The 25,666-nt window shown below is 36.6% G+C and overlaps 1 protein-coding gene across 1 annotated transcript; it reads left to right on the top strand.

The window, feature by feature from the left end:
• Nucleotides 1-3,521: 3,521 nt before the first annotated feature.
• On the top strand, nt 3,522-23,520 carry KIAA1841 (KIAA1841 ortholog). Its single transcript, XM_010574837.1, has 20 exons — nt 3,522-3,671; nt 5,566-5,752; nt 9,068-9,161; nt 10,223-10,461; nt 11,326-11,384; nt 12,089-12,249; nt 13,132-13,218; nt 13,352-13,462; nt 15,454-15,577; nt 15,753-15,905; nt 16,139-16,284; nt 16,652-16,751; nt 17,876-17,908; nt 19,454-19,553; nt 20,582-20,673; nt 20,787-20,815; nt 20,913-20,986; nt 22,042-22,130; nt 22,495-22,586; nt 23,484-23,520. Exons 1-20 carry the CDS (start codon nt 3,522-3,524, stop codon nt 23,518-23,520), a joined length of 2,157 nt encoding a protein of 718 aa, XP_010573139.1.
• Nucleotides 23,521-25,666: the final 2,146 nt, after the last annotated feature.

Here is a 25,666-nt window from a genome sequence, read left to right as displayed (position 1 = left end):
GCCGCTCTGAGGAGCCCCGGGGTGGCTCTGCCGAAGTCCTCAGCGGGAGCGGCCGTGCCGGGCTGCGCCCGGGCTCCGCTCCGCCCGGCGCCCGGGGTTGTCTCCTCAGGGGAGCGGCGCCGCCGCCGTCCCGCCGCCTGCCCCAGCGGCCGTCGCGCCTTGAGGAGGAGCCGTTGCCCGTCCCGCCGCGCCGCTTTGCCCCGCGCCCGCCGACCCCTCGCCTGGGAGCCCGCCAGGTAACCCCCGCCCCGCCCTGGCGCAGCCGGGGGTAGCCGGGAGAGCCTCCTGCGGTTTCCCTTCCGCTCTCCAGCGCCTCTGACCGGGGAGGGGTGCCTGGCAGCTGCGGGGGGGGCTTCTCCGTCGGCGAGGATTGGGGTGACTGGCGGAGGTCCCCGCTGCTGAGGGCGGGTCCCAGCAGGACGGTATTGCGTGAGGAGGCTGCTTCCACTTGTAGGATCTTGCCCCAAAAACTGGGATCGGTTTTTACTTTTTTATTTAAATGCCTTATTTTAATTTTTATTTTGGCTACTAGGTGGGCAAACTACCATCCCAGTTGCTGTTATTTCTCTCCCCCACCTCATTCTGCACCATCACTTCGCTGCGTTTAAGGGTTCTGCGTGAAACCTCATGCCCATCCCACCATCTTTACCTTCCTGCAGGTTATGCACGTGCAAGGGCATAGTGATTCTTCATTTTTAGATTGATCTTTTTGCTTTAAATAAAAAAACCCAAAAACCTACGGTGCATTTCTGTAATGTAGACCGACTTCCTGCATAATGATTTAACTTTTTCTTTAAGTCATGCCAGTTTTATGGAATATTAAAGTATTGGGAGTCCTTTACACCACTTAATTTAGAATTCTAAGTATTAATAAAAAATTCCTATTGTTGCGTATCTTTCTGTATTATGCATGTCAAATGAGTTGGTCAGAATTAAATAATGCTGAAACTCTTTTCCTCTGGTTTCCGTAGTGGAGGAAAGGGTTAACTTGAGCTTTACTTGCAGTAACAAACTGGAGAGAATCTGAAGTTCCCTTCTCTCTCTTAACTATGTGATTTATTACAGGCTTTATGTTGCTGCTCTGATGGAGTGCGCCATTCTTGCATGAGACAGAATCTTGCGTGTGTCTTTAACTATACTTCTGACAGGATTTCCTAAAGGACAAAAAGGCAAATGTTAAATATCATGTATAAAGCCACAAAGAGGAGTCCCGTGCTCTTCCCAGAATAGAGATAAAAAGACTTAACTTCTGTATGCTTGTAATTAAGTATGTGCCTTCATTTATCGTTGCAGTAATAAGTATATATAAGACTGTGTTTTAATGTACAGAATAAGCAAATAAAAAGGTGTTTGAGAGACAAAAGTTTCATCCTCTCTGAACGCGTCATTACATTTTAAAGTACCTGTCATCCCTTCGTGGTTGGGTTGCTTCACGGTCCTAACGTGTATGTAAACTTGTTACTAGCAAAGGACTCACATTTTTTTCCTTTAAATTATAGACTAACTATTGCACAATAGCTGCTTTTCTTTCTTTGATTAATCAGTACAATCATGCTGTAGAACTAGTCCTTAAAATGGTGATTTATGGAATATTGATATTGCTAGTAATTCTACTTTCATTAAGGGTATTTAATGGTGCGAGATCAGAGGTTTCTAATATCCATCATTTACTAATCTCATTCAAACATATTTTTAAACCAGCTGCTACGTGCGTACAAGGTAGCAGAAGAAGTTGGCTTCTTATTTTATAACCACTCAGGTTTGCCACTGGTGCTGACCTGTTCTGGCCTGGTTATTTCTTTTCATAACAGCAGATATAGTAGATATTCAGTGGTTTAAATATAATTGATACTGACATCTGTCTGTGTGCTGACAGTGGGAAGTTTCCACCATAGAACAACCACAGTGACACCGCTTGATAATACTGTCAGGTTGGGGGCTAAGGACTCGATGACTGTAGGGACTGATCTACCTTTACCTCATAGTGGCATCTATCTTAGTTGGAAAGTTTGGGCTCATGTTGTCTGTGAAGGACCTTTGTCCTTTAAAAATGGCCATTTGGCACGCTTTGCAATAGATTTCATTTAGATAGAATTGCTAAAATGGTATGACTTTTTCTATTGGACTTTTCTTCTGTGTTTTGCTTGTGGCTTTTTTTTTTTTTTTTAAATATCTCATGAATATATGAAACCTAAGAATTATCTTAGTGGGTTCTGGGTTTTTTCTTTCTGATGGTTTCATTCGGCTAATCTTTTGAGAAGATGAAAGCTTACAGTTACCTGCTATTGTGATTTCTGTTTCTACCAACAAAACAAAAAAAGTGCTGGAATAGCTTCTTCTAGAGTCAGAAACAAAATCAGTGCTACTTTGTGTATTTTAAGCAACTTTTCTTTTAGGAAGAACATGATGCAAAAGAAACATTTGTGTAGTATACTTTTAGTAACAACTGATCAGTTAAATCTGCTACCATGTAAGTGTATTTTCTCTGAAATTCTCTATAATCCTTGCTTTACAAGTCAAAATTCTGTATGTAACTTTTAAGTTCTGTTATTCACGTGATCTGTTTAAGATACTTTGAAAGAGGTCCAGAGTGCTTTCCAAATGTGAGCCCTTACTAAGCTCTTTGGCTGTGCATTACTTGAATATGAAAGTCTCAATTAATGCCTGCAGTTTTTTCCCAGCGTATGCTAAAACAGTACTTTGAACTTTTACTGTGTTCCCTGGTGCTATACAGAAAATTCATTTGGAAAAAGAAAAAAAAGACAACTAAATGTAACACTTTTTCCAAATTAGGAGAACTGCATTTTTTTTAAGATGTTCACTGCTGTCCTTATATGCTTTGTTCTGGTGTTCAGATTGAAGCTGAAGGAACAAGGTTTTTTGGCCCTGATAATCCCAGCTAATCAGGAGTTATGAGTGCCTTGGGACAACTCAAAAGTCAGGTCTTCAGGATGAGACCTGAAAGACATCCAGGTGTCATGTTTCCTGGCTCCAAATTATTATTGATGGCCCTTAGCAGGCTGCCCTGGGTTGGCTTCTATATAATTGAAGTCGGGTGTGCAAAACAAGTAAGCAGAGCAAGAGGAGACCAAATTTGAGCAGTAAAAAGTTTGGGGAAACAGATTAGTGTATTTGAATGTAAGTAAATTTAAATTAAAATGTCCCTTTGTAGCTTAGGCTGTTTATTCTGAGATTGTGGGTGGCTTTTTCTTGTGGAGGCCTCAGTGGTTGTGAATCCCTCCTCGAAACAGACAACTTAAAGGAATGGTGGGTAGTGTCTGCTGCTGTTGAGTTGGTTGTGGTGTGTTTTGCACATCTGCTTCTCCCCCCAGGGTTTTGAGGATGCAGATATGAATACATAAATTTTGTCAAATAAAGCATTAGTACTTGACTGTAATGCTGTGGTAAATATTTCCCGTAGTAATTTATGGAGTGCTGCAGTTAACATAGATCAAGCTTTAGCAAACTATGCAGTGAGACTTGCTAATAACATTTTCTCTTCTAGGCTTAAGTAGCCAAAGATGAGTCGTGGATTTTCAGAAAACAATAACTTTCCGTATGACAACAATCAAATGGTTTTGGATATGATCCTGTGTTCCCTAATTGGTGTTCCTCAGCCTATCAACTGGGACAGTGTGGCAAGGCTAGTTCCAGGATATACATCCAAAGAGGTGAATTTACTCACAAAAGAATTTGTATACTTTAACCAGTACTTTATGAAGAAGAAAACATCTTTGGGGGAGGGAGGTAAATTGAAGTTAAGGTCTGGGGTTTTTTTTCCCTGAAGTAATTTATACCTAAAGAATCAAATATGTTAAATAAGCAGTAGATTGAAAAAAAAATTGTTTCTACAAAACCTAAACATTGAAATTAAGAAATATATTCTGCATTTTATTTCATTAGAACTGATATAGAAAAAGAACAAAAATTACTGGAAAGTAAAAATTAAAAAGTGGAATTAAAAAAAAGTAGCTATGTAATTGAAATATGTTAGCACAACTAAGATTTTCATGGAAAGGATGGCAGTACCCACTAACCTCATGTAGATTGTAGTATACTTCCTAGCAAACCTGATAACTTTCTGTTTGTCATTACAATTCTAAGGAAGTAGGAGTTACAGATCTCCATTAGGTAGTTAAGAGTGCAGTTGCCTCTTGCTTGGTCCTACAAGATCTGGATTTTTCTTTCTTTGTTTGGAATAGAGTTGGAAGAAACTAGTACCTCCATATACTTAATCTTTCTGGATTGCTGCATTTCTTGGTGAAATGCTTACTTGGGGGTGTCGGGGTTTTTTTGTTTGTTTGTTTGTTTTTTCATTTTTTAATTTCTGAGGGGAAGTAAGCCAAGAGAGGAAAATGTCTTTTGCCCTTGTGATTCAGCAAAGCTGGGAGAAAACAAGCCACTGGTCCTTATTTTTTGGCAAACTTAATCAAATGTGTCAGCTCACATTTATAGCATTGCTATTGGGCATCACTGTAACCTTGTATTTAGAACATAAAAATGAATGTTTGGTGGGAGTAGAAGCTTCTGTGGAATGTTACTGCCTTTCAAGTGCTTGGCAAAGCGCTTGGGGGGAGCGGGTGTCCCTACTGTTTACTTTTCAGTTTGCAGACAGTACTGTGCACATATAGCAAATAAAATAATTATAAAAGTATTGGTGAGCTCTCTCATATTAGCTAAGATTATATGATTGATTAGTACATGTCTGGTTACTCTGTTTTAAAAGAACGAAATAAATGTATATCTGTGCTTTTATGTATCTGTTGTATATAGTAGACTGTCATCATTACAAAATTGAGACACTACATTAATATAAGAAGGATGTCACTGTGTGCACTTCTCCTAAAGGGGCAGGAGGCATGCAGTAATGTTGGTTAGCTCAACCCAAAAGAAATAAATAAAACAGCTGCTTGAGTGGAGCCTGACAAGATGTATCACAGGAGGATCACCTGTAGAATTCAGTAGATTTTCTTGTATGTGTCAATTACCTGTGCATAGGATGCTGCTGAACCAAACCCATTATTATCATTGTATCGGTACAAATTTACAAAACGAAAAAACTTTCTAGTTCATCAAAACAAGGAATAGGAAGTGAATAGAACTGCAGTGGAAATCACCAGTCCCTTTTGTCCAAATCAGAATGGAAGTCATAAAGTAAAAGAATAATAATTATGAACCAATTACTATGGCTACTTTTAATAATGTTTGACAGTGTGTATGGTAAAAGAACTAGTTACAAAATGAGAATTTAAACTCTCCCCGTAACTTTCCCTTTTGAAGATTGAGCTTAAAATCACAGGATTTAAGGAAATAAAGGTTGAAACAGGTTCTATCTTATTTCTTCTCTTTCTGTTAGAGTATTTAATTATGGTAAATCTTACATATTTTACTGCATATTTATGTACTTTCCTGATGCCACTGACTAAATAGGAAGCATTGTAAGTTTAGTATCAGTAACTGTTCACATGCAAAAGATATGAAATACAATATCCGTCTCAAATTATAGTTATTAAAAATGTACTGAAAGCTACTGCTTCATTGTCCTATCATTTAATCTTGTGACAGTGTGCAAAAAGGTTTGATGAACTAAAAAGCAGTGGAAGTTCACCTGTTGACAACCAGTATAATCCCCTGATGGCCGCTGGTGGGAGTCCTGTGGAAACTTTAGCTACGTACATCAAATCCTCCTTGCTCGATACACAGACAGAGTTTCAGGAGCCTGCTATTGGGCAGGATTCCATTACTATAACTGGTATGTTTTTAGTCATTCTGAAATATATTGGCTTTGATTATAATCAGTATGTGCATGCTTTTCTGTCCTGAGTGGTAAGTCCACCCAGGAATAGTAGTTGTTCATTTTTGAAAAAGAAACTTAAGTATAAATATAATGCATACATGAAGTCATTTTCAGTTAGCTTAGGTTAAGAATTGATGTTTCTCTGGGTATTTTTAATAGCTTCCTTACGCCAAATCCTACGTTTAGGATTTTTGGTGGGGAGAGGAGTTACTCTCCTGTTTTGTATCCCTGTTGTTGTACTGTTAAACCTACAGCCATTTGCGATCACATTAAGCTGTGTTATTAAAATAACTGGAAACTTTTGTGTAGAAAAGCTGCAGAAGGCTGAGAAGGTGGTCCCTTGAGGTCAGACCCTTCTCTCCCAGCTGAAAGCCCTGTCTTTGTCATACTGCTTGGTGGCAAGATGGCTACATAGGAGTTGGAGTGTAGTGTAGCTACTCTTTGATGCAAGAGAGTCTTGCAATGACATAAAATGTGTCTTAGTCAATTATGTGTCCCAATAATAATTTGGCAGAAGAGGACCAGTCCTAATAGTTGTATTTCAATCACAGCACAATTAAATATTGTTAACATTTCCTTAAGTTCTTCTCCTGTAAGAAGTTGTAATTAGCTGTGTGATAGTTGTTCTCTGATTGCCATTGTAGAGTGAGATGTTTTCAGCGCCTTGTGGGACTTGGTAAATGTGTTGCATGAGAAATTTGCTTTGGTAATGAGTAAACAAGTTCTGTGTTAAAAATTAAGACAACAGTGAAGTGTTTAAACAAAATGTTCTCTGTTAACGATGTTCTTCACAGTGATGCAGCTTTCTACCCACTGTTCCGTTTGTAGAAGAAAGCTGTTTGAGCTTTGCTGGAGAATGAATAAAATGTTTTTATAAGTCTAATCAAGAGAATATATTTGAAAACTGTATATGGAGTATCTAGACTGAAAATGTTTCCAGTCAGCTTTCAGTTATGTACTTGTTACATGCATGATGTGGGATAAATGCTTCTTGCACCCACAGGTGGCTACTTACAAGATTAGTAGCTTCCCACTAGGCAGTTAACAAGCTAACTCTGCTTATAGAACTCTTTAGACAATTAGTGCATGTTTTCTTTTTAACAATATAATACATGTAATAAGTATTAATGCAGTTAAGCACCCTCATGTTTCCTACTACAAGATCCTAGCCTGAGATTTTTTTCTCTGTTTTTGCGACTTTGGATAAATAATTTTCCCTGTTTATATGTAATCTGTTGATATGAAATTAGGATAATTAATCTTTTTCTGACAGGCTTGAATGAACTCACCTTCTTAATATTTGTGAGGTACTTGGAATTGGAGATTTGAGAAAACCCTCTTTGTAAACATGCTTTCTTTTATTAATTACTTCCTAGTGGATTTATTCACATCTGCTTATTGTTAGGATTAAGAATTTTGGGCCTGTTTGGATTTGTTTGTAGACATGAGTAGCAGCAAGAAAAAGCAATCGGACCGAATTCATTTTTAGCTGGATTGTTGTTTTGGCTGAGTTATAAAAGCTTATTTATTACTTGCTAATTATAAGGCAAACTGCTGTGAAGTCCCTTTGAATGCATATTGTGGCAGTAAACAACCATATAGGATAGCCTTTTACCCAAAGTATTTATTACTAACTTTTGGAAGTCAAACAATCTATAATCTTTTTGGGGGAAGAAAGAAGCTAGGAAGAAATGTATGGTGAAGTTCAGACATCCCCGTTAATTTGGCTGTGTTGCATATTCTTGTTGCATTATTTCCTTTAATAAATAACATCACTGTGTTCAAAATAAACTTCTTAATATTTGCAAACAAAACTCTTCCACGTCATTTTTTTCCACAGGCCTTTCCTTTAAAATAGCTTACCGTGCATTCAAAATCTAGGACTCCCACCATGGCTGCTCTAATGCTAGCACAGGTCATCTGCCTGCAGTGGAATGCCTGCCTTGAAGGCTGTGGCTGACCTAGCCCCTTCCAAGGTTTTACTAGGGTCTGTCTAGTAAATCTTCCCCTTTTATTAACTGTGTTCCTCTATTATGGCCTTACTAAGGCTTAACTGTGCAAGGCCTTAGGCTATATCTTTGGAGAAAGTTTTGTTTCTTCTGCCTTTGGTGTGATAACTTTGTTTTCCTGAAGGGCATAACTACTGTACTGTGCTCTGAACTGTATAGAGCTTCCAGATAATTTTTGGTGTCGGTCTGCTATAGTTATTTAGCCGTAAGATGAAGAGGTCTATCTTAGTCTTCTTCAGAAGAGTACAGCCTCTTACATTACACGAGAGGGAGAAGATGCTTCTGGAACTCTTCCTGGAAATCTGAGAGTAGAGAGTAATCATGGAAAATCACGACCTTATGGGTTTTCATCAGTGGAAGACAGATCTGTGCCCTTCCATTATTTAAAAAAGATAATGATCTTTCTGATTTATAAGCAAGATTATTGAAATTTCAGACTGCAGTGATTCATTCATCACAGTCAGAAAAGTTATTCAGTGTCTGAATGCTGGGGTTGTCTTAGCCCTTGACCTAGAACTCGCTGGATTTGGTGACTAGATCTTCTGGACTTCACTGGGTTTTGTGTCCAGGCTGCACTGCTTGCAGTGCGTTTGTAAAGATAACCTATTTGAACTAAAGTGCAGCTGTCCTTTATTCCTGGAATAAGCTACATGGTGTAGCTCTAGGACTAGGCAAATTTCATGGTCTGCTTTCTTTGAGCATTGTTTTATAGAATCCGCTGCTTTAAGCCATGTGTTTGAGAAACATAGCAAAAACGCATCTTGCGAGACTTCTCCACTTCTGTTTGGAAGCAACTTATTTCCAAAGCTAACACATTATGGACAAGAAGTGGAGTTATCCTCAAGTTGTTATATTCTGGCAGGCAGCAAAGCTTCCCAAAAATGGAAGTTTTGATGTGACAGAGCCTTAAGACCCCCATCCCACAAAGCAGAGATGGAGAGCTAAAGGAATGGATTGTATTCCCGGAAGGAAATGCTGAAGACAGCGTGAATCTTACTACTCTATATTGAGACAGGACCAATCTGGGTTTGCAACCAAGTGTCTGGGCAGCCCAGCAATGCTGCTGGTCTGAGTTTCCAGTGCATGGCATTCAGAACAGGAATTTGGATTATCTAGTAGCCCTTAATGGTAGTGGATTTGTTGCTAGTTGTGTAACGTTGCTCCACCATGAAAGCTGTACTTCAGTTGCGTTTCCAAGATGCTGAAGAGCAAAAGTTCAGGCATTTTTATTCTAATGCAGCCTTTTTTCCTTACATTTAAGGAAGGCCCAGCACAGCCTCCACAAGGAATTGCTCTTCAGAATCTGAGAAAGGTCCTGTGCATAAAGGTGGAGAAAGCACTGACAAAAGCCAGGGGTAAGAAGATCTTTGTGTGTGTTTGTTATCTAGGGGATTATAGAACTGATGTCTAAATTGCTCATACTTTTCTGCTATCAGAAATAAAACACCTGGGAACATCCTAATAAATGCTGTGAAAAATTTTGAAACCTTATGTTGCTACAGAAATACTAGGGGTTGGTTTGAGAATTTCTTCCGTGCAACAGGGATAGATTGTTTATAAATATCGCCATGGTGTTCCTCTGAGTGATTGATCACTGCTGTGGCGAGAATGGGAAACATAATCAGATTTTAAAAAGGAATGAAACAAGATTGATGCTCAATAACATTTTAATTAAAAAAAAAATATTTTGTGAACATAGATTTGCCCTGTGTAAAAGCAGGAAAACAAAGCCATAAATGAAAAATGCACATGAAAAATATTACCACGAATTCAAATAGCCATGCATGTCACTGTTTTTCATACTATCACATTCCTGTTTTCCATACTATACAAGTACATGTAGAATAATAGGTTTGTTTGAAACCTAATAACTATCTTTCTGTAGAGACAGCATTTACTGATTCTAGGTTTGACCTTTTCTTAAGAAATAGACATTTTAATGTACAATAAAACAATTTTAATTGCCACAATGAAAATTGCTATTGTATGCTGTTGTTTTCCTGGGTGCCTCAGTAACTTAGGCATGTATATCTGTCTGTTTTTTCAAGAAAATTAAAAAGGGAGAACAAATAAGTTATCTATGTAATTCAGGTAGTATCCCGTAACAAACTGGTGACAAAATTGGGGACTGGAGCTAGAAATTTTCCTTCTCTAGTCCTTTAACTTAATTAAATTGCGCTGATTATGTGTCAGAGGATATGCATCTGTGTTCTTCACCTGACAATGCTGTCTGACAATAGTTCTATTAATAGTTAATAACTGCAATTTGGTTTTGTCCTGTTAATAAAAACCTGTTAGTGACATCAGTGTTGCAACATGTGATCCAGATTTGGAGACAAGATCTTTGCTGATCGGTTTTGGTGTTCTAATTGGCTTACGGACCTAATTTGGTTATGTTGCTTGTTTTCTTTCTAAGGCCAAATATGGTGATCCATGTATGCGATGAAGCAAAAAACCTCAAAGAAGATTTTGTGTGTCCTCGAGACCTTTTGATTTCAGAAATGAAATACTTTGCTGAATATCTGTCAGTGGATGCTCAGCGCTGGGAAGAGGTGGATATTTCAGTGCACTGTGACGTTCACATCTTTGACTGGTTGATAAGATACGTTAAAAGGAACACTAAAGATTCTGAAGCTAATGAAATGCCCACTTTAGGTAAAAGAAAGTGTGTAGATCATTTGTTGTAGGTTCATTATGTTCTGTACTAATGGAAGATTAATATTTTTGCTACAGTTCAGCCCCAGTCTCTTTTGTTTGACTGTTGCACTGAAGCTTGTAATTTGTTAGAAAAGTGTTGCAACAGAGATCCTCTGGTTATTATAGCAGATACCTCTGATTTGACAACACTGACAGTTTTGAAGAAACATCCTGATAGTTGAAGCAGTGGAAAAGATGTAATATATTTGGGAATCTGGTGTTTTTAATTAATATTCTTCAGACCTCTTCTGACCAAGAACAGAGTGGTAGTTTTGAAATACTGATGATTGTTGGGTTTTGTTTTGTTTCCCCTCTACTCGCCATCAGCACAATTGCAGTATTTTCTAAAATTTCAATGCAGTCTGATACAATGGTAGAAGAACTTTTGCCTTTATGAATTTGAGGCAAGTTTTTAATCTTTTTATGAGTCTTTGCTACCATTTTTTTAAAATATAAACAAGCCAAGAGAATAGAGTTATAACTTGCAATGTGAAGGTTATGCTAAGCAGAATCTCAGCTGGGTATGATGGCTACAGATGAAAGTTAATCTTGTGTAATTGTTTACTCATTGTATCCCTATGAAGTCACCTTTTCTAGTTTTTATAAATGCTAGTTTGTTACAGTTGTACTCTGGCCATCTAAATGATAAACCAAAACTTTGTTTCTTAAGATGGAAAATGCTCTACGTATTTGGATGATGGAATGACAGGTTGATTGGTAAAATAATACTTAAAACGGATACTAAATATGCAGAGGGAGGGATGTGATATGAAATTGTCAAAAGAATTCATGTAAAAAAAAATTTTTGTTGTTGCCTTTTAGAACCATCAAATGTCATATCAATTCTTATTTCTTCTGAGTTTTTGAAGATGGATTCATTAGTAAGTATTAAGAACGATTCTCTGCCATAAGGGCATAATTAATTACCAGGTGTCTAACAGCTTGTTTGTTATGCTTTGGCTGCTACGTAAACAGATGATTAAATGAGAACATTTTGAGATTTTTTACCCCCCTTATTCAATGCAGTAATCTAATGTTTGCAGAATATCAATGCAAGAAAACTTAGAGTAAGTTATTTCTAAATGTGATAGTGGGATCTTGGATTTGCCTTCTGGTGACTCATTTAGAGTAACATCAGTATCTGACTTCTGATAGGTTTTATGAAAAAAATATTATTAAATCAGTGAATACCTTTGTTTTATATCCTTTTTACATGAATGACACTTCTGCAATTTAGGATCTGGTTCTCCAGCTCTGTATAACTAACATCTACTGACTTGTTTGTTAAAATGTTTGTTAAAAGTTCTGTCATTGAGGTGACCCACAATTAAACATACAGTAAACATAGCTGTATAAGTTGAGATCCAGGCAATACTATGTATAATGTGTACTGTGGGTCTCTTTTTACAAGCAATTAGAAGGTACCACTTGTTGAAGATGAAACATTTGTGGAGGTTTTTGGTCTGTAGAAACCTTTTGGAGGAGAACATAAAGTAACTCAGAGTCATGCTAATTCCGAGTCTCCTTTGATGTATCTTTGTCTAGAATTCCTTAACATTATTTTTAATGTTTTTATTTTTCCTAGGTAGAAAAATGTATTCATTATTGTCACAAAAATATGAATGCTATTGTAGCCACACCATGTAACATGAATTGTATCAATGCTAATCTTGTTACGCACATTGCTGATCTCTTCACACACAATGAAGTGGAAGAGCTGAAGGACAAAAGAGACAAATTTAAGAGGTAACTTTTTGCCCTGTAATACATTACTGAAGTGCTGTTGGGCTTTTGGATCATTTTTCAGAACAGCTGAGACACTGTGGGGTTTGAAGTGATATATATATCTATATATACATACACAATTTCTATTCTCACATAATGTGTCTTGTATCAGAATATCATGAATTGACCTCAGAATTTTATATTAAAATTATGAGCAAAAGGAAAGAGCTTTTTATAGGAAATGAGCAAAAGGAAAGGCCACAGTAGGTGTGTGGCATGGACAAATTATTCATGAATTCTCACACGGGAGCCAGGATTAGGGTAAGGAACCTTTTATGGGATGACATGCTTCTAATTTGTAGAGAATGGTTTGGCTTCAGCATCCTGTGAACTCTGATGTTTAGACATAGAATTTAGGATGGCTGGAAGGCTGAATAGTTGTGATGGAATACTATTTCACACATAAGGACTCCAGCTTAGTATCCACATAAGGGCCAATTATTGGAGGGCAGGCTGACAGACAAGCAAGGTGAAAGTAAGAAAGGATTTTAATCAGTAGGGATGAAGACGTTATAATTTTTAGAATTAAAGTTAAGTGTAATTTCATTAATAAAAGGTCCTTTAATCGAGGTAGAAGCTGGCAGTTTATACTGGCAAGCAACATAATAAAGGAAAAAAAAATTAAGGGATCTCTTTCCTTGCATCTGGGTAAAAATAAGAGATGACCAGTTCAGGAACCAGTTATGTAAACAGGTTAGTTTAAAGGAAAATCACATTAAAAGCTAGATTCTGAGAGAAATATGGTGACTGACTTATCACCAGAATATAATTGTTAGTCTCACTATATGTAAAACAATTTTCAGTATTTTTCTAATGGGTAAACTGTGTTGCTGTCATTAATAGTAAGCTTTTCTGCAAGAAGATTGAGAGACTGTTTGATCCAGAGTACCTAAATCCAGATTCTCGAGGAAATGCAGCAACATTATACAGGTATGGTCTTTTTATATTACTACTTCAGTTGCAAGGACAGTCCCTATATTTTGAAGTCCTGCTCTTGCTCCAGTGCTTTCTTTTTTTCTTTCTTTCTTTTTTTTTTTTTTTAATTTTTATTTTTATAATCTAGGTGTTGTTTATGTAAAAAGCTGCTAACTAAAGAAACTGAAAGAAGAATTCCTTGTGTACCAGGAAAAATCAACATAGATCAACATGGGAATATTGTCTATGTTCATATAAGGTAGTGAATATATATATTAAAAATTTTTCTTCAACTATATGATTTTCTGTGATTTTACAAAATACTATATGTTTAGGAATTATCAGATACATTACAAAATGAAGTCGTTGATATGTGAAGAGCAGTATGAAACACCTCAACCTCTTGTATTACCTAGCAAAAAAAAAAAAAGAGAGGATGGGGGGGGATTATGATGATGTGCTTCTGAAATTCATTCAGTAGTGCCGCTGCTGATTGGAATGGAAGAACTGCAGCCTCAATTACTGGGAGGGCTATTTTGGGTTGTACTGCCTTAAATAGAAAATACTTAGCTAATTCTTTCATCAAAGGGGTTTAAGATGTGTAGTTGATGGCAAATAAAGTTAAAGGCTGCATTTCTACAAGGTTTGTTATTGAATGTTAGATCCACCTCTGCCAGCAAAGAAATGCTGAAGAGTATTTTCTAGACTGACTTTATGCTGTCAGATCAAATACTCAGCCTGCTTAAAGACCACTATAAATAAACTTTGCCAGTTGTTTTTCTGTTCTAAAGTATTTGCCAGAGGAGCTTCCAGGACCTGTTCTGTATGTATGGTTGATTCATTTGGCACAAACGTTTAATTCAATTCTGTTTGTTTGATCCATGTTTGTGAACAGCTGGATTCTCTTCCTAATGATCAGTGCGTGATCAGCTGCAGTTCCCCCCCCCCCCCTTTAAGGAAGATGGAGGGAAATTAATAACAGGAGACCCTTCTCATCACATCTATTTTATTCAGAACAACCAAAGCACAGTTCAATATCAGCTCCCCAGTTAACATGTATTTAGTGTTACCTTCCACCAGTAACTCCAAAGTGTGGATTAAGTTCTGCCTAACAGTCTAAATAGAACCGAATCTTGCAACCCTGTCCTGACCTGTTAGGATCATTGGTGATTGGCCATGTAAAATTCATCAGTTGTATTACTTCACTTAAGCTGACTGTATGTAGCTGCTATGCAATTCCTAGTGTATAGATGTGCACGGTTTTAAAGTTACTCAGAGGACTATTTAGGTTCTAATTATTTGCCTTGTGGTACTTGTGACTGTTTTTCTACACAGTATCCATTTACAGTTCCTTAGGTGAAGTGATGCTGGCCACTAATGTATTCAGGCTTATGAGCTAATACAAGACTATCTTTAACAATTTAAAAATAGGTTTATATTTATTGGTCCTCTAGTGGTGTCTAGAACTAACTTCCAGTTGGAAGTACTGCTTGCTTAGTCTAGGTTAGACATATATATAATAAAAAATGGTTCGGGCCAGGGCTTAAAATTGTGGGAAAACAGTATCTGCTCTTTCTGAAGATAAAGTGCACCAGTGTAAGTTGCATATTCTCTTTTGAATTCTGAAGAGGTGTGTGTCATTTTATCACTAGGAAGGAGCAAAGTCTGTGGTTTTTAAGACTAGAAGCCTCAGATACATGTATTAATCAAAAAGACATGGTCTTATATTTTCAAACTAATTCTTAACTGAGTAATTGCTGTTGTGTTGCAGATACATAGAAACATGTTATGTTGGCTTTTAAAATAAATAGAATGACAGTACTTCTGTTGCACAGCATGTTACTTTAAAGACAGAAAATTGCAATATGACTGAACTTGTTTGTGTATGTGTATTTTTATTTCTTCTACTCTGTGTACTGGGTTTTCCTCTGTTTTATGGTTCTCCTGATTTCCAGAAGTCTTGATATTTATCTTAGCTTATAAATTTGCAGTGTATGGAGCTTGAGCTGAATCAAGCTGTAATGCTTTGTTATTAGTAAATTTAAGATGTTGTGAAAGAATATAGGCTCTTCTGTCATGGTCTGAATTTAATAATGATTGTTCCACATTGTATCATTTCTGTTCTAAATTCCTCTGTAGGCTTTTCACCAGTGGAGCATGTGGAGCATCTGCTCCTTCTCCACCTCACCTTTCTGGTGGCAGGATCAAAACAGTTATGACTGTATGCAACCTGACCTTTTGCTTTTTCAGAGACAAAACCTGGGAAGTCCATGAGTACTTAATTGGCCTTCACGAGGAATTGAAGTCTTGGCGGGATGTTTATTGGCGTCTTTGGGGGACTGTTAATTGGTTGACCTGCTCGAGATGTAACCAAGTTAGTATATTTTCACTTGTTTGTCTGTAGATGGCTTGTTGTGGGTGACTTTTGCAGGGTGAGGCAGGGATTAAAGCAGTTTGGGAAATATATAGCAGTAAAGCTTGGTATATGTTCTTTATTTGACTTCCATAGGTAATCTCACCTCTCATTATCTCTTCTTATTCTAATGTAGTCTTTCCTGTGTACTGAATTCTCCCACTGCCAGTACCATTCGCAGCCAGTTCTTTATCCAGGTGTAGCAAGTGCTCTGGGCTCAACTGGGACAGGAGTATATCCCTGTTGTAACCAAAAAGTACTTCGATTTGATCCTACAACCCTCCCAAAGGTACTTCAATACTAGATCACTTTTGAAAGAACGTAACAGGTGGCAGGGGGGTGACAGTGTGTTAGGAAAACAGATCTTTTCCAAAATAAGTATTGTAAATTGTTGCAGTGTCCCAAGGTAGGCTGGGACCTTGGGACACAAGAGTTCAAAAGTTGAACTTTTTTATTGTACTTCCTGAAATCAGTTCTTCCCATTAACTGAAGTATTTGATCTTTTGTGTATGTGTATTGCAGGGCTGCAAAGTGAGGGATCACATGGTTGATTTACCTTCAGGAAATGAAGATGGGCATGCTTTGCCATTTCAAACTACTAAAATGTTGAATGATCTGCTTCATCATAGAGATGTTATTGTTGTTCCTTTCACTAAAGATGAGAATAGGTGAGAACATTGTGTTACTGAAATAACTTGGCCTTCAACACTTAACATGTGTGCATGTTACATTTGATTTCTCTCCCATTTTAAAATGGGACGTAGGAATCTTTAAAGGTAACTTGGTTTTGATTGTTTAGTTGGAAATTGGGAAGAAAGGAACAAGTACTTTTTCCTTTTACATTTCAAGCAGACATTTAGAAATTCATCCTCCATAAGCATTTACTTCTATCTTTATATTTTAATGAATTGTTATCAAAATGTTATGTGGCTGACTTGGAGGTCTGTCATCTTGATACATGAGGAATAAAGAGAAACTGATTCTAAAGTCGTGAAATAGAAAAATTTATTTTCATTTCATATCTTTCTCTTTAAGTGATTCTGGTATTGGGCTCTGTGATGAAAAAGGCATTGAATGTGATGTGCTTGTAGAACCAAATACGCCGTGGGGTCCAAAAACTGGAGAAATCAATGCTGTGAGTGCTAATGTTGGGGGTTTTCTTCCCCTTTTGTTGTGATAATGAGGATTCTTACACGAGTACTTTGAAGAATTCATTAGGCAACTTTTAATAAAAACAAAACCCATGCATTGTTGGAGGAGGAAGTGTACTGCTGAGCATTGCAGGATAGCGCAGGATAGCATAGGCTAGCGTAGGTACAAAATATCTGGTTGGTGAAAAGGCAAAACTTTTACCATGTCTGCTGGAAATATTTCTGTATATCAGAGGCAATTCTCCATATGTCTGTGCTTCCCACCCCGTTCTTAAACTGATGATATTTAAGGATCCAGTCATACTTTAAAATACATCAGGTGGCAAATACTTGAGTAATTGCTGCCTTTGTTTTGTCTGCTGATGTATCTGGGTATGTCCACATGACATTTGCAAGTCTATAAATGAAGAACAGTAACTTGGGTTGTGTTCTGCTTGGGGTTTTTTTGTTGTTGGTTGGTTGGTTTGTTTTTTCCCCAAGATGTGAAAGATTTTACTTTTCCAGAGCTATGATGCATGTATGTTACTATGTGTATGTCAAGTCAACAGAGATACTTTCTAAGGCAAGTTTAAGGAGACTGTTTATAATACTACGTCTGGTTTAAAGAGAGCTTTCATGCGAAGATAAGTTTTTGAACTTCTGCACCCATCGTGGAACTTCTGGTAACTTGACAATCCTGATGGTAGCACAATGCTGCTGATTCCATGAGAATTTCAAACAGGATCAGAAGCTCTCCCGTGATAAATGTGGGAGGCTGTTTAAATTTAACTCCATAACAATCTGGTACATAATTCCCCCTTCCTGTCCTGGACTGCTTTTTTTTTTTTTTTTTAATTAAAATCAGATGTAAATATTTTTAGTGCTAAGGTTAGGCACCTTAAAACATGACTCTGAATTCACTGCATTTAATTGGTCAGTGGCTCACAACCTCTTTGAGGTTAGTCATTCCACCAAATATAAAGACGGGAGGAGGCCTTCTAGGAGTTAACAGTGTAGATTGCTGTACTATAACATACCACTCCTATTTTTAGAATTCCACTCTTTTTTAATTCTTATTTTTATTAGTTCTTTAACTTATATGCCTTTCTCTCTCTTTCTGTGACTACAGTTTCTTTCTCTGAAGAACTGTACTTTACAGCTGGTTAGTAAAATATTTTGTTCATAATTTTAAATATTTGCTCTTCTGCACTGGCAGAGAACTAGCTTTGTTTTTTGTCTTATTTTCTAATTAATTTGGTGGAAAATGTATTTTCTTACTTTAATTTGGAAGTTGCAGTATAGCAATTCTTTTTACAAGAAAGTAAAAAGTATGTGTGAAGTACTATTTTACCTGAATAAAAATTAAAAATTCCTTTTAAATGTTTTTATAAATGACAACAAACAGTAGACCAGCACTGCATGCATCAGTTCTTAATAGCTTGTTAGGCTGACAGAAATGTAAATCATGGAAATCAGAGTTGAGGGCCCAGCCAAATGCATAGAAGGGGGAGTCATTCTTCCAGTAGCATAGGTTGTCACATGATTTCTATTTTTGTATGTAAATGCTAGAGAGCAGTAGTTTACCTCTGTCACTCTTGAGGATTTGTGTTGCAGTCTGATGTTCCTAGTGTCCTATACTAAGAGTGTTCTTCTTGCAAAAACATGTTTCCTAAACTTTTTGAACTTGCAGTCCATGTTAAGCTTCATCATTTCTCATGGATTACTAGGCACTCATTATCACTTATTTTGAAAGATATCTGTGTATATTCAAACAACGTAAACATCCCATTCCTTAATATTTTCAATATTATTTAATATTAAATATTATTTAATATTTTCATTATTTCATGCTGATCAGCACAGAACTATTCACTGTGACCCCATCTGTTGCAATATTGGAGCCTGTAGTTTATGATGATGTACAAGAGATAGAAGGAAAAAAAATTTTTTAGGTATTAGGGTGAGTTCACAAAAAAAAACAACCAGATATTCCAGACCAACTTGCAATAAATTATTAATGTAGATAGCTCTGGTGTACATAATCTGTGTGCATTTGTAGTGCACTGTGATATGCATGCTTTGTGGTATTTAATTACTGAGTATCTCAGCAATTTCAGGCAGTTTACAAGATGCAGCAAGCCTCAATATAACCATCCGTAAACTTGTCATTTACTGTATTCTATGATTATGTGGCTAGTTCAGACATTTGCTACTATAGCATCTTATTAATTAGAAAAATAATATAGCCAGAAATAAATTGGATATTAAACACTGAAGCATACAATAATACAGGTTGGAAGGGATATCTGATAGTCATCTTATGTATTTCTTCCCACTCTCAAAGCAGGGCCAGCTTCAAAGTTAGATTCAACTTCAAAACTATACCACTTTGCTCAGGGTCATATCCAATGAAATCTTGAGTATCTCTGAAGATGGAGATTCTACAGCCTCTCTGGGCAACCTCTTACAATGTTTGACCACTTAGAAGAAACATAAATAAAAATATTTATCAAAACATTCTAAGCAAAGTTTTGAAATTACTTTCTCAATGTTTGAGAATCATGTTGTCAGACCTAACTGTGTGCAGTTATGTCACTGAGATGTAGAACTACTTTTGAAGTCAGCTCCTTTGAGACATATTTAATGTATCACTTAATAAGAATCGAGCCTCACTTATAATCTGTGGTACTTTCCTCCTGTTGACTAGAAACAGCAATCGTTGTTATCTGAAGAAGAGGAGTATACTACTGGCTCAGAGGTCACTGAGGATGAAGTGGGGGATGAAGAAGAAGTATGCAGGAAACCAGGTACAACAAGTCTCTACAGTCATCCTCCCTGCAATTTAGAGATAGGGATTCAAGGCAGCAGAATTATTATGTAAGCAAATTTTAAACGTTAGGCATTTTAAAAATAAAAACTAATGTTACTTGAATTTTATTTCTAGTTTTCCTGTGTTTAGATATAAATTACTTCACTGCTCAGTGCCATCAAAAATCATTGGCAAATGAGGAAAGCTGCAACTATTCATGTTTGAGATGTCTTCAGAGTTGATAAAGATTTGGCAGAAAACACTATCAAATTACTTTTATGTTACTTTTATGAAGTTTCACGTAGATATACGTTGGAAGAAAAGGCAGTAGCTACACAATTATATTTTTGCTTGCCCGCCTCCCCCCCCCCCCCCCCCGAATATTCTTCTGATTATATAGTGGAATGACTGGTGAATGTGGCTAGAATTGTGTCTGCATTGATAATAAGTTCTATATGATCTAAAAAGATTTTCGTGGGTTTTTTGTTGTTGTTTTATTTTAATATGATAAGGGATTTAGGAATATGGAAAGCCAAAAAGCAGTTTCTCCTTTCCACCCTACTAACGAGTCATTTGAACAGAGGCAGTTCTTTTTGTCTTGACTCAAAGGGGTTGGAGTGTACCAGTTTGTTTTTAAAAAAAAAAAAAAAAAAAAAGTTGAATGAAAATTTTTGTAGTTTGAATTTAAACTTCTTTGGTCTGATATCACTCAGAGTTTGTGGATTGAATTAATATGGTCAAAGATGTAGCTTTTATGTGCACTTTTAATTTCACAACAGAAAAGTTGTGCTGTTATGTGTGACCACTCTGCATTTTAAATATGTACTTGAGTTCCTGAATACTTCTTATAGAAAAAGTGTTTGAGTAATCTGCATGTATTAGCATGACTGCAACACTAACAACAGGAAAATAGCCTGTTCATTTACTCTGTAAAGGAATAGAGGGGAAAAAATTCTTTTGTAGCTGTGTAGTTGAGAAAACCCAAGTATCTGTGATGGTATGAGTAGATGTTTCTTCAATTAGCAGGGAGAAAGGAGAAATTAAAGAAATCCTACAAGCACCCAAAGAAAATGATTTCTTCCCCAAGTGTTCAGAAAAAGGAGAAGCCTTCTGATAAGGTAAAATCATAGCTGTGAAGCTAGCCTCTCTGGTTGGGTTGAGTAATGAGGAATTCTTTTAAGTTTTGGACTTGATGTTAAAACATACTTAACGTGTTTTTTTTCTTTGATAGTCAAGTTCCCGAGATGCATCTCCATTCATGTAAGTAATTTTCAAAGTCCTTGAGAACATATTCTAGTATATCCCTTTTTGTGAACTGTTACTGATAACATGCTGTGCATCTTTCTTTTCTAACCAGTGTGAGTATGCAGCAGAACAAATGGGATCCCTCAAGGTCACTAAGATTCAACCAAGATGCTCAAAGAGAAGATGGTCTGTTCTTGCATGAGTTTAGCTTTCATAAAGTTAATATTATGCAAAGAAAACTATTAATTCATATAAGAAATGGCTAATTTTCTTAAAATATAGCTGCTTAGAAACTTTTAGGTTGAATTTGATCTCAGAAACAGCAATGGGGCTTTGGGTGGGTGTTTTTTTATACTTGCTCCTCGTTTGGAAAAGAACAGATTTCAACTAGGCTAATTGTTAGTAATCAGTTGTATCCAAACCCCACAGCAATCTCAGACTCCTCCAAACTGTACAAAAATATTTGTGCAGCTAGAACTCCTTCTGAAAATGTTACATTAGGATTTGATTGGCATTTACTAGCAATCTCATCTATTCTACAGGGGAAAAAATGTTTGTGGTAGGAAAACGGAAAGAAAATCCACCATATAAAACTATACATTGTAGTCTTGCACACAGATTGAAAAATAAATGGGCAGTATTGGGCCTGCTGTCTTGGAAAATACTGGAAAGGAGTTCAAAGTTTACAGGAGAAAAAGAAAAAATGCATTATAAGTGTATGTTAGCGCAGTTTATGTTCTTTATTTGGAATGTCAGCACATAACCTACAGAGATTATAGTTGTGTCGTCTGATGACTGTATAAGTATGTGAATAATTTTTCCTGCATCCCTGTGCCATTTGTTGTCTGTGTAGATAAACACAGATAAACATTAACTTCTACCTCTTTCCCAGTCTTTCTGACTAAAAATATTCAGAATTCTATTCATTTATTCCACCTTTTTTAATCTCTTCTGAGACTCATGTGCATTTTTGCTGTTTTGAAAACCTCTGCCTCAAAATCATTCCCATAGATTTTGATCTCAGTGTAATGCCTCAGGCTGATTCTAGTATCTGCCAGGAACACTGCTGAAGCTACGTTATGCGTCAGGATCTAGGATCTTGGTTGTTCAAGATTTTTGTATGAGCTGAAAAAGCTAATTTTACAAATACAGTATCACTAAGTGTGCATCTAATTCTTCTCCCTTTGTATTCAGTAGCAAGGAAAACCTCTGTTCTAAATATTCTTTCTTATTTCTGACAGATCAGAGAAGAATGTCTGAGATTACAGGGCACTTAATAAAAATGAGACTGGGAGACCTTGATCGAGTCAAGTCAAAAGACAGCAAAGAAGTAAGATTTGTCCTGTCACAATGTAATGTTTATGGAATCGAAGTGAGCCTTGGTTAACAAAAATATGTAAAACAAATGAAAATACCATCTATTCAATTCTTAAGCTAAAGAACTGAATCTTATCAATCTTCATTTTGTTCCAAGCATGATTTTTTGGGGGAAATGAGTTTAAAATAACGTTGGAAGTTCACTGCCCTTAAAAACTGCCGTGGAAAATAGGATAAGTTTGAAAGGTTTCAGTACTGCGTTGTGATAATGAAACAAACTATGCCATAGGTTCTGCTGAATATTAGTGATTTTTATGAAAAGTCACTGATTAAATCAGAATAATGTCAAAAATTGATTTTTTTTTTCTGGATTCCAGTATGCAGGAGGCATTTATTCTAGACTTGAAGCTCAGATAAAGGCCTCAGCGCAGGTCAGTGCGCGGCAAAACAATGCTGAGAAGAATGCCAGGTAAGATTTTAAAACAAAAGCAGAACATGGATTTCGGGTGGCAGTGGTGGTGGGCGTTTAAAGAAAAACATGCCTCGTTTCATACACTTTTTTTGAATCGGTGTCAGTTCCAGCAGGTTAATCATATATGGTGTGAAAGCTTCCTTTGTCACATTAAACTAGAGCTAAGAGAATGAAACTCTTGTACCCATGCTGGAAGAACTGCTTTATAGCTTCTATGTTTGAAGGTTGACTGCTGCTCCGATATAATTTTTTGCAAAATTATGGATAACTGGAAAAGTGTTAGCCAAGATTCTTTAGCCTATTCTTTGGCCTCCTTCCAAAAACAAAACCAAAAAACCACACACACCAAAAACCTACATTAGTGCATATTGGTCTTCTACACCTTAAATGGATAAAACAAAAATGAACTGAGAAGCTGGCACACCGTGTGCAGTTGTAGAGCCTACAACTGGTTATAATTTGGCCAGCAGGTGAGCCTCTTGAGCTGAAGTTTGTAGTGGAGTTGCTGACCAACTTCTAAAGGATGAGCTGGAAGCTTCAAATACACTGTTAGAGGAATTTCTCACAGGTCTTATTTCTGTCAAAAAAAAAATGCATGTGACTTTTTTTTCTGTAGCATTAGTGATGTCAAGTTATTTGACATCACAGTTCTTTCAGCTGTGTACCATTGTATGAATATGTAGTTTGTGGGTACAGGTATCCTGGCAGAAAGGTAACTTTCTCAGTAATAGATTTTGAGAATGATATTTTTTTTTTTCCCCCCTCCTTCTCTCAGAAGACATTTTAACATAAAAGTAATTTCAAACAAATACCGTACTAGAGAGCTGACTGGACAATAGTTTAAAATTCTAGCATTAATAATGTACATACATTTCTTATGTGTTCTTAATCCAGGTCAAAGTCCCGTTTCGGTCAAGGCCGCCCAACATAAGGACTCACGAAAAAACTTTAACTAGAATTCATTACTGCTTCCTGAAACTGTACTGCACTCTGACAAACGGAGAATGCACAGCTCTGAAAGCTTTCCAGTGACTTATTTATTACTTTAAGCCTTGTAAATTATTTTGTGCGATAAATGAATGCAAATCCAATAAGATCTGTACTTATTTTAATTGTAAATATACTATTTCTTAAATTTAAATTTAATTGCTTTTTTTAGGTAATTGTGTTAAGTTGCATAGAAAATATTTTATAAATCTACAAAGTTAAATTATCAGACTAACTTTATTTATGGGGAAGACATAAATATGCCTTTAAGTATGCTAGAAATACTGAAAAGGAAAAAGCAAGACTACTGAATTCTGAATACAGTCAGCAGCATTAACACAAGTTGCCTAGTGTGTTTATATTGTGTAGTGTTTGATGGTACATTTTAGGTCAGTCCTCTGGGGATTTGCATTTAAAGTCTGTGACAATACCTGTGACTTAGACTAGTTTAAGCAAAATTTTAATGCAGTTCTGAGGCTTCCTTCTGTATATCACACAACTCCCATTCGTGTGAAGGTGGGTAGCAGGTAGAGACTAGACCTCCAAAGATTATATCATTATTATTATTATTATTATATCATATATATGATGATGCAGTGTTGCATCTTGCACGTGAAACGCTTGCTTTACTTGCATGTGAAATTAATATTCCCATTCCATATCTGACTCCTCTTGCACAATACAGTGTTTTGTTCCCATCTATTATCCAGACCTTAGGACATAAAGCAGTTCTATCTCTTAATGATGCTATGCCACTAAATTTCCGAGCAGATATGCTATTAATTCTGCATCTTTCAATGGCGATGTATCATTATGAAGATTTGTGCATGTAGATCTTTTGGGTCTAGTTACTTTCTGAAACCTGCCTGAATAATACTGTTTAGAAGTCAGATGCACTTTCAAGTTCTGTATTTGGAGCAATAGAATACAAGTTTGTCTACATGTAAAATCCAGGGCTACCAAAATGAAATAACTTGCCTAGAAATATGTTGCATATTAGAAAAGAAAATGGCAATAATGGCAATAATAATGGCTGAATTTGAGTAAACACATTCTGACTTTTTGAAACAGGTAGAAAGAGCGCTCAGGGAAAGCTTATTCCAGGCCACGGCTGTACAATAAATTGTGAGTTTGGAATGAAGTCAGCAAGATCCTGGGTGGGAGGGTGGGGTGGGGTGTGGTAAGGAGAGGGAGATCATTGTTTAAATGCACTCTTCTCTCCATTCAGGCTTTTTTTGTCTGTTTTGTTTCTTGAGGATTTTCAGTAGGCATTAGAAGACTAGGAGAGCAATACTTGAAAATACTGCTTTCAAGGTGGAAGATTTTTACTGAAACAATTAAAAATGAATGTTGTTTATTGTGTGTTTTGTCCAATACTACAGCAGATTCAGAGCCCAATGAAACCAACAGGCAAAACTGGATTTCAATGCCTTTGATTTCAGGCAGGAGTGGTAACTTTGCAGGAGTGCTTTAATATGTATCAAATAAATAAGGCTTTATTAATGCCTCAGGCCTGTTTGCAAGTAGTAATTCAGTTTTAAGCACTTATAGTAAACATTGGAAAACTGATTGTTGTTTCTTGAAAGCGGAAGTATTACAAAATCCAGTGGGTACAAAAATGCAGTAGAATAAGTGTTTTGCTACGATTTTGTGACTTCTGATAGAGGATTGTTCCAAATTCCCATGGTGAACTTTGCTATGGAAGTTGCAGGCTGCATGTATGTGTGTTTAGTTTTTGTAGAAGTACTGACTAGAAGAGAAGGGAAAATTCCACTGGTTTTGTTCTGTGGGAAAGTGCCAGTTCTACATGCCAGTATTGTTTTATTCAAAAACATTTTTGAGCGTGTAATAATAACATACATGATGTTTCTATCTTTTTTTTCCCCTTGCCAACCACCTTGAATTTTTATCTTGTATTACTTTTGAAAATTTGTCTTGGTTTAATGGAAATAAATGTTATTAATTTAAGAAGTGTATGAGTTTTTTTGTAGATAATTGTAAGAACTAAGTAACTGCGTAAATGTTGTTTGATAGTCTCAATCATGCATGTGTCTTTGTGATTAAATTGCAGCATCACGGTACAGGCTTTT

Source organism: Haliaeetus leucocephalus, unplaced genomic scaffold (assembly GCF_000737465.1).
Source record: "Haliaeetus leucocephalus isolate CR32 unplaced genomic scaffold, Haliaeetus_leucocephalus-4.0 Scaffold450, whole genome shotgun sequence".
NCBI classification, from domain to species: Eukaryota; Metazoa; Chordata; class Aves; order Accipitriformes; family Accipitridae; genus Haliaeetus; species Haliaeetus leucocephalus.
The sequence above is the reverse complement of the archived record's forward strand: the minus strand, read 5'-3'. Positions and strand labels throughout refer to the sequence as shown.